At 43.0% G+C, this 9,526-nt stretch overlaps 2 protein-coding genes across 2 annotated transcripts in view; both read left to right on the top strand.

The window, feature by feature from the left end:
• The first annotated feature begins 2,867 nt into the window (after positions 1–2,867).
• LOC123045827 (DNA-directed RNA polymerases II and IV subunit 5A) lies at positions 2,868–5,530 on the top strand. Its single transcript, XM_044469005.1, has 4 exons — positions 2,868–3,203; positions 3,288–3,476; positions 3,577–3,690; positions 5,209–5,530. Exons 1-4 carry the CDS (start codon positions 3,003–3,005, stop codon positions 5,332–5,334), a joined length of 630 nt encoding a protein of 209 aa, XP_044324940.1. The 5' UTR covers positions 2,868–3,002; the 3' UTR covers positions 5,335–5,530.
• Positions 5,531–7,360: 1,830 nt separating this feature from the next.
• The window catches only part of LOC123045826 (DNA-directed RNA polymerases II and IV subunit 5A), a 4,554-nt gene continuing 2,388 nt past the window's right edge, over positions 7,361–9,526 (top strand). Inside the window, exons 1-3 of the mRNA XM_044469004.1 lie at positions 7,361–7,729; positions 7,813–7,989; positions 8,103–8,216. Coding sequence (XP_044324939.1) covers positions 7,532–7,729; positions 7,813–7,989; positions 8,103–8,216 — 489 coding nt within the window. The 5' untranslated portion in view covers positions 7,361–7,531. The remainder of the gene's footprint in view (positions 7,730–7,812; positions 7,990–8,102; positions 8,217–9,526) is intronic.

The following is a 9,526-nucleotide window of genomic DNA, read 5'->3' as shown; positions in this document are numbered from 1 at the left end:
TCAAAAAAAAAAAAAACAGGAATGGGCCACAAATGCCAACAAGGATTCTCCAACAACTTTTGGGCCACCTTTTTTACTGTTGAGAAACCAGTGGCACACCCTTCTTTGGAAGAGAAATTTGACAAAAAGGCACTCACTCCTTTTGCCTTTCTCCAAAGGACATCTCCTTTGTTTTGTCTTTTGCCAACAACACACATTTAAGTCCCACTTAGACAAAATAACACAATTTGAGTTAATTTTCTCCACATTTTTGTGACCACACCGTCATATTATTTTGAATGGAATCTATTAAGATGCTAAGCTCACTATATTTTGAGCATCTTGGTCCGTCGGGGTCAATGGAGTCGTTGCGGCCCACCTGTAAGGGTGTATGTAGTTGGTTGAGGGTTCCTGCTTGTTTTAAAAAATATATATTTTTTGCACATTTTAATTCATAAACATTTATTAAAATTAGTGAACATTTAAAATACACTAACCATTAAAAAAATCCCCGATCATTTTTTAAATTCATGTACATTTTAAAATTTTGCTAATTTTCTATTAAGATATTAAGCTCACTAGATTTGGAGCCTCCCAGTTTGTCGGGGTCTGTGGGGTCGCTGGGACCTGCTTGTAAGGGTGTATATAGTTGGTTGAGGGTTCTTATTTGTTTTTTCTTTTATTAGTTTTCTTTCTTTGTTTTTAATTATTTGTTTTGCACAATTTAATGCATGAACATTTAATAAAATTTGTGACATTTTAAATATGGTGAACCTTTAAACAAAATCTTTGATTATTTTAATTCATAAAACTTATTAATTCATGAACATTCCGAAATATATGAATTTTAAAACCCATGGACATATTTTAGTTCAACGAATGTTCTAAAAATAAAGCGACAACCGACTTTTTATAAGATAGCAATGGAGCGAGCGGAAAAAAAATTCTAGGCGGGCGAGTGGAGCAGGGAGCCACCTAAGCGAGCGGGGGCTTCATGAACCGACCCATGTGAACGTTATAGTAGCAATTCCATGATTTTGGTGTAGAATAAGAGCTCCTAGGGGGCTCACATAACAATCTTCGCGAGAGCCGAGATGTGTAAGGACACCACAACCACACATTGAACAACTCCACTCTCCTTTTAGAGTAAATATTGTCTCAAAAAGCACCCCAACACGATAGGTAAATGAGATTAAAAAAACCATAAAAATAATTGACCCAAGCAAACGCAGGTAAAACCAAAACGAAACAATTGTCTGCAACAACTTGCTAGAGAAAGAAGACAATCACACGAGTGAAGAGCGGCGTGGTGAAGTGCGTGTTAGTCTCTAATACCCCTCATGTCTACCCGGTATGCTACTCCCGGTTCGATTGGACCGACTTCCTCCCCAAGCACAAACGACTTAGAGAAACAAAAGAGGAGCATGGAGTCATTTTTTGTAAGTGACTCTCAATTCTAAATCATTTTGATGAAAAGAGAACGAGATGTGTTTTCCTCTTCTTTCTTTTTCTGGTAAAGAGATGTATTCTTCTAGGGGAAAGGCACAAAAAACCCTTTCCATTTTGTCTTAGGACCCGAATAACTAGGGAATGTTCACCTGGGAGGGGACAACTGCGAACGTCTCGACCAATCACGCGGGGAGGAACGACCAAACAGTTGGGCCAAAAAATCCCATTTTCCCGTGAGATTTTTTTAAATGGGTGTATGGACCTTATCTTAAATAGTTAAACACACACACACACACAATTCCATGATGTACATAATAAAAAAAGCCATCATGTTCAAATAGAACACGTATTGATTAAGGCAGATTTGTGTATTAAATAAAAAATGTGTGTATAAAAATGCCATGGTCCACTAAAAAACAAAGACAAAAATGTATTTTAATTGTCATGGTTCTATAATTTAAGTTGCGATGACAACAAAAATTTAGTTGCCATGTTAACAAGTTTTAAGTTTTGCAATAAAATAAAATAATAAAAGGTAGAAAAGGAAAAAGTTAGGACTGAGATAATAAAATGCCAGAAAATGTAAATAAAAAAATGGAGTTATCCAAAATTAAAAAATTGCCATGTTCTTTGTCATAACAAACAACTCAAAAAATGACATGATCCATATATTAAAATAAAATTAATCATGTTCCAGATAAAAAAGTGGCATGCTCTTAATAATAAAATTGCCATGCTCTTCAACAAGTGCATGTTGTTAGTAAAAGAAAATCCTGCCATGCTCTTTAAACGTTTATCAGTTCCCATGTGAACATCATGTGATTTTCTAAAACTTGCCATGCTATAAAACATGGTAAAAATAATTTTACCACGCTACAGATTAAAAAATGCCATGATCTTAATAAAAGAAAAGGCATGCTCTTAATAATAAAAAAGGGGCAAGTTCTCACTAACAAATTTGCAATGCTCTACAATGCAAAATAAAAAATGCCACACTCAATAGAAAAGTGCCATGCTCTTTATAATAAAAATGCCACGCTCTCTGAATTAAAAGTGCCATGCTCTTTTAAAATAAAGGTGGCATGCTTATGCAAACAAAATTCGATGCTCTTTATAAAAAAAATGCCATGCTCTTAATAACAAAAATGCCATGTTCTTTAAAATAGAAATGACATGCTCTTAATAAAGAAAATGACATGCACTTAAAAATAAAAATGTCATGGTATATAGTACATTGTAAATGCCATGGTTTCTCAAAAAAAGTTCGTGGTTCCTCCACGAAATGCCACGGTTTCTACAAAAAAGCCATAGGAACCGGCCCAGCCCAGATCCGCTGTGTGTATTCCTCATATATGTTCGTAGGGCCAGCCCAGCCCAGATCATTCTCCGGCCCATATTAAACCCCCATAACTCGGTCTCGGGTCCGGCTCCGACCCACTCTTCCTCGCTCCTCGCCAATCGGTGCCGGTGTCTCTGGAACCCTCCTTCCTCCCCCCAAACCCCTACGTCCGGTGCCTCCGGTCCTTTCTCCTCAAAAGGCAGGCGAAAAATTCGCGCGGGCGATCGGCGAAGGGATGGCGGCGGCAGAGGGGGAGGCGAGCCGGCTGTTCCGCGTCCGGCGCACGGTGATGCAGATGCTGCGGGACCGCGGGTACCTGGTGGTGGACGCCGACGTCGACATGACCATGGGCGAGTTCGTCGGGCGCTACGGCGACCCCGTGCGCCGCGACGACCTCGTCATCAACCGCGCCAAGAAGGACAAGCCCGACGAACAGGTGCGTCCCCTGCCCCCCACCTCCTCCCCGCGATTTCCGTACTAGGGCGTGGACTGATTGACGGTGTTGGCAATGCCGCTCCAGATCTACGTCTTCTTCCCGAACGAGCCCAAGCCCGGCATGAAGACGGTCAAGAGCTACGCCGAGAAGATGAAGCAGGAGAACGTCAACAATGGCATACTCGTGGTGCAGCAGGCGCTGACCGCCTTTGCCCGGAACGCGGTGCTCGGGTTATCGCAGGAGAAGGAGAAACTGATGCTCGAGGTCTTCCAGGTCGCGCTCTACATCCATGCCTCGTACTCGTCTGACTAATATCCAGTGCCTCTCGCCATGGGAACCGGTCGCTGACATTTAATGTAGTGTTGTCCTGCAGGAAGGGGAGCTTCTTATAAACATTAAGAATCACGATCTGGTTCCTGAGCACGTGCTCCTCACAAAGGAGCAGAAGAAGACGCTGTTGGAGAAATACACTGTGAAAGAAACTCAGGTCATACAAATTTGCCAACCCTTTTCTCACTGTAACTGACCTGATGATCTTCTAATCGATGCAAGCATGTCATTATGTGAAATATATTTCTGTTTGAGCCGTAAGCCGTTAATAATCATCCGTGAACAGACAATTATAGCTAAAAACCATGACCCTGTATTCCAGCATACCTTCATGTAGATATTCCAGATGTTTGTGTTGGGATGAAACACATTATTGATTTGAAAGAAAAGGTTCCCTCTACTTCCTCAAGCTATATTTCACCAAAATAATGCCCCTCGTACTTAATCCCAACTGGAGCATTTTATTTTATACCACAACCTGGTTTACATAGATGGTTTTTTGTCCTGAAAACAGTGGTTTTGCATGCTAGTATGCCACATAGGAGGCCGAGGGTTTTGTTAGACACCAAGTACCAGGATCATATCCCCTAATAATGCAATAGTAAGGATACAATCTTATACAATCCTACTTGCAGAACTACAAGGTCATATCCCTGTGTCCGTTACAAATAGTAGATAAGCCATTTCTGATAATAAGGTCCATATACATATGTGGATGAATATCCTGGCCAGTGCTGTGTTAATTTGCTTTCAGTATGAACTGTTAAGTCATGTATGTTTGTTACTCTTTAAGTCATCTTGATTCAACAATTATGGTTGTTCATAATTTAGAAACATGTGAATTCTATATTATTAAGTGTAGAATCGGGATGAGCAAGAAACTGATCATGTGTAAGACCGTAGCTGAGGTGCTACTTTGATGAAAGTAATATGGTGATGTCATGAACAGCTGGGAATGTTAGACACAGGTGGTAGCAGGATAAGTTAGTAGGATGTACTCCCTCCGTCCCATAATGTAAGACGTTTTTTGGCAGAGTGTAGTGCCAAAAAACGTCTTACATTATGGGACGGAGGGAGTACATGCCAGAAGCTCTTCTAGAACTTGAAGAATGATGCTATATAGTCTGCTTCGGATGTGTTCCTTTCAGAGTTAATGTTTACTTAAGGATTCTTAGATATATGAGCATTATGTTTCACATAGGTTAGTGAGTCTATGGGTGTTCTACTGACACTGGTGTGGTGCATATTTTATACAGCGATACTTGGTCTGTTGGGTAATGTTAGTGACAAGTGTCCTAGAATTTGTTACTCTCATATCAGTTTTGGTGTACTTGTTTGTTTCCGTGCGTTGTTTGTTAAGATTAAGATGCATAATGCTCTGAAGTTAGTAGGAAGCTGCGTTGGTTTAAGTGTTGCTTACCCTTTTCACTTGGTAGTGGTTGAACTATTTGCATTGGTCACGTTTTGCATTCATCAATTTCCATAATCTCATTCTTTAGAAAAGCGTGGCCCCATATGTCTTCCTTTTTGCCGTAAAACGGCAGGTGCTCTTCCAATCAATAGTATAAGGAGAAATATCTTATGTACATTAGTAAAGAAAATGCAGATATTAGCCTCCATTATTATAGTGGTACTCTAGGTTCTGATGATCTTGTGCTGTCTTGTGATGATGCAGCTCCCTCGGATTCAAATCACGGATCCAATAGCAAGATACTATGGCATGAGGCGTGGACAGGTCGTGAAGATCACCAGGCCCAGCGAGACTGCTGGAAAATATGTGACGTATCGCTATGTTGTCTGAGCTCGAGAGCGTATCTGGTGCGCCGGGGCAATTGGTGCTACCCGAAATAACTCTTTGCTACCCGAAATAGTCGGTCTGTTTCAGGGTTCAGTTTAGTGCTCTTGTATTTAGCTAAATATATATAAATGGTATGACCATTTAATCTGGTACGGTTGTTTGTTTGACGAGCAAAGCAAAGCTTGCAGCATGAGGTTCCCCTCCCGGCATGCATGAAGTAGGGTGAGAATGGCAGCGGTGTGGTGAACCTCGAGCTATTTTCCCTTCCCTATGCGATGTGATGGGTGGTTGATGATCAATCTCAATTTTTTCCTTTTTTGCTTTCACATTGCTCACGGCTGACCATATGTGCGTGCCGGGAGGTAGTTGATTATCAACCTCGCTCGCCGCAAGGGTTGTTCAGAGGGAGTCCAGAAGGACTGCCGTATTATATCTGTTTGGTTTGGTTTGGCCTGTCACTTGTGGCCAACCACTAATCAGGTTAGAAGAATGATGGCTACTCAAGCTGATCAATGAACCTTTTTCTGTTATAATAGTGCATGCTAGAGATAAAACAGTTATGCCCAGAATTTACAAAAACAAAACCTTTAAAATAGACAAAACATCAAGATTCTCAAGCATTTTAAGAAAATTTCTACACTAAGATTTAAGAAAATCAGGCAAAATGCCTGCAAATGCGGACAAGGGTACTTCAAATGAGCCACAATGCAATGGCTAGGCACGCGGTGGAGGCATTAAAAAAATTATCTGACATTGTCGTAAGTTTTTTTTTTTGAGTAACTCATTGAGTATTCCAATACCAACAACAGACAATGGTCCAAAAATGCCAACAGGGCTCTCCAACAACTTTTGAGTCACCTTTTTCTGTTGAGAAACCAGTGGCGGACCCTTGTTTGGAAGAGAATTCTACGAAATGGCACCCACTCCTGCCTTTCTCCAAAGCACATCTTTTCATATATATTTTTTGTCTTCGCGAACAACACACATTTAAGTCCCACTTAGACAAAATAACACACTTTGAGTCTTTTTACTCCTCATTTTTCTGGTCACGCCGTCATATTATTTGGGATGAAACCTATGTATTAAGATACTAAGCTTCTTAGATTTGGAGCCTCCCGGTGCGTTGGGGGTCTATAGGGTCGCTGGGACCCGCTTGTAAGGGGTGTATGTTGTTGGTTTGAAGGTTCCTGTTTGTTTTTCTTCTCTTTTTTTGCACACTTTAAATTCATGAACATTTATTAAAATTAGTGAAGATTTTATACAAATAGTGAACTTTTTTAACTCACAACATTGTTTACATTCATGAACATTTTCAATTTTTGTGAACATTTTAATTTTGCAACAATATTTTAAGTTTGTGAATATTTTTTTGAAATCCATGATTATTTTTATTCTGAAGATTTTATTACAATATTTTTAGAAAATGTAGGATTTTTAAAATCCATGAACATCTTTTAATTCAATGAACTATTTCAAATAAAGCAAGAGCTGGCTTTTCGTAGGATAGCAGTGGAGCGAGCGAAAAAAATAATTAAGCGAGCAGCTGGAGCAGGGAACCAAGCTAAGCAAATGGGAGCTTTTTGGACCGACCCATGTGTTAGAACATACTAATTAAAAGCAAGACAACGCAGATTAAACCAAAACGAAACAACTAGCGGCAATATCTTGTTAGAAATAAAGAAGACAGTTCCTCGAGTGAAGAATGGCGTGGCATAACCCATGTTAGTCTCTGGTACCCCTCATGTCTGCTTCATATGCTACTCCCGGTTCGATCCGATCGTTTTCCTCCTCCCCAAACATGAACAACTTAGAACAGAACAAGAGTGCGGAGCATGGAGTCATTTTCTATAAATGGCACTCAATTCTAAGTTGATGCAAGTACAATAAAAGGTGTTTTTTTCCGGGGTAACGACAGAGAAAAACATGTCCATTTTTTCACACACACACAAAAAAGAAAAACATGTCCATTTTGTCTTTTTTTGTTTTGGGGAGCCATATGTGTTTCACCTGTTCGGAAAGCCTCCACTGAGCCGAACTGCAAGGTTTTTTTTCACCTAAAAGCCCAACCGCCCAAGCGACGGCCATAGCCAAAAACCCTAACCCGCCGCCACGCCGCCCTCCCTCCACCCGCGCCGGCGCCGCTTCTCCCCACCGATACAGGCCAAACCCCTCGCGCGGGGGCATCGGAGGCGGAGGAGGGATGTCGTCCGACGGGGACAACAAGCGGCTGTTCCGCGCACGGCGCACGGCGCTACAGATGTTGGCAGACCGCGGGTACAAGGTGAAGGACGACGAAATCAAGCTGTCCCTGTACGAGTTCGTCGAGCGCTACGGAGACCCCGTCCGCCGCGACGAGATCGTCATCCATTGCGAGAAGAAGGGCGAGCCCAACGACAAGGTCCCCTCCCCCTCTGGCGCCGCCGCCTCCGATTTCCACTGTGGGGTGTCTTCTGACTGACGGTGTCGCTCCTGCTCTTCCAGGTCAACGTCTTCTTCCTCGACGAGTCCAAGACCGGCCTGGCCGTGGTCAGGAGCTGCGTCGAGAAGATGAAGCTGGGGAACGCCACCAATGGCATACTCGTCCTGCAGAAGGCGCTGAGCGGCCCGGCCCGGACCGAGGTCGCGCAGAGCAAGAAGTACCACCTCGAGGTCTTCCAGGTCGCCCTCCTCTGCATCCCTGCCTCTCTGCCTCGTACTCGTATGGCTATTTTTGAGTCTCTCCCTCTCCAGGGACCAATAGCTAAAGTTTAATGTGCTGCCCTGTTCTGCAGGAAGGGGAGCTTCTTGTAAACATTACTGAACACCATCTCGTTCCGAAGCACGAGCTCCTGAGTGACGAGGAGAAGAAGGAGCTGCTGCAGAAATACACTGCCCACGAAACTCAGGTCAGCTGAATTTGCATATTCCTTTTCTCTGTGTCACTGCCTCACTGGCCTGATATCCTAACCTTTGCAAGCATGCCATTATGAAAAGAATCTTTTCGTTTTTAAGCCATATAATACATGAGATGGTTTATGTAGAAAATCTATGAACAATTAAATTATCGACAAATGTGACCGCCTATTCCATCAGATCAAAATGTATGTGCACATTACAAATTGATTGTATGAAACACCCTATGAGTTCTGCAAAGGTTCATTTCTGTTCCCTTCAAGTATCATTATAGGAACACTTCCCCTTCCTCGGTTTAGACAGACAATGCTGCTGTTTTGGTGCTCTTGAATATTGTTTTATACTAACACGCCAGCAGGCAGATGACGTGGCCGATCGAATCCTACTTGCCTAACTACCAGGATCATATCCTCACAAATATACAATAATCCTATTTCCCTAACAATAATAATTGGATATCGTGGAGCATGCACCTAACCCTGTTAGTTTGCAGGACTTTTATGTCATGTTGTTGTTTAGTTTTAGTTTATCTTTGTTCAAAAATTATGGTTGATCTTAATTTGGGAACACATGATATTGCATTACTCAGTGGATATTCTGGGTGAATTACTTTTCTGAAAGGGTAAGAATGTGACACAGTTGGCAGTAGGATGAAGTAACCGAGAAGTTCATACCCAGCTCCAAGATGATCTTGTTGAGCACTTGTGGGCACTTCATAGCACTTGATTCCTGTACTTTCTATCATTCCCTTCATTTGGACCCTTTTGTGTGTTTGAATTTGAATAATTAAATTTGTAAGTAGAATGGGCACCTAAGAAACTCTTTAAAATTTAAAGGATGGTATTCGATAGTTTGCTTGGGAAGTGATGCTTCTGAGAAGTTAATAAGTGTTCGCTAGCCAACCAAACAAACCTGACAGCCCCCCGCGAACCCTATCCCTCCCGCGCCACCACCCGCGAGGCGACCAGGGAGGGCTTCCCGATCTCCTCCGCTCGCCCCCCCCCCTCCTTCCTACTCCTCTCGCCACCGCCGAAGGGCGTGGACGGGCGAAGCCTGGTCGGCGCAGGCGGCGCGGGGCTTCCTTCGTCCTTCGCGCGGGTCGTCGGGCGTGGGCCAGATCCACCGGGCCTGGGCTCCGGATTGGTTAGCGGCGCGGGGGTGGTAAGGAGTGGTCGGCGACGACCTCTTGGTGGCGGTGCGACGGGCGTCAAGGTGATGGTTCTCGCCTCTGGTCCGGCTGGCCATCTCTGCAGGTGGCGGCCAGCGCCGGCGTTGGGTGGAGAGGGCTGTGGGCGGCACCCTT

This window comes from Triticum aestivum, chromosome 2B, assembly GCF_018294505.1.
Source record: "Triticum aestivum cultivar Chinese Spring chromosome 2B, IWGSC CS RefSeq v2.1, whole genome shotgun sequence".
Taxonomy (NCBI): Eukaryota; Viridiplantae; Streptophyta; class Magnoliopsida; order Poales; family Poaceae; genus Triticum; species Triticum aestivum.
Note: the sequence above shows the minus strand (reverse complement) of the source record. Positions and strands in the feature narration are given on the sequence as shown.

Bases quoted from the DNA above. Each gene is read 5' to 3' on its own strand.
- LOC123045827 (XM_044469005.1), top strand. From the start codon at position 3,003: ATGGCGGCGGCAGAGGGGGAGGCGAGCCGGCTGTTCCGCGTCCGGCGC. The intron at 3,204-3,287 runs GTGCGTCCCCTG...ATGCCGCTCCAG, and splicing joins AGGACAAGCCCGACGAACAG to ATCTACGTCTTCTTCCCGAA. The intron at 3,477-3,576 runs GTCGCGCTCTAC...GTTGTCCTGCAG, and splicing joins TGATGCTCGAGGTCTTCCAG to GAAGGGGAGCTTCTTATAAA.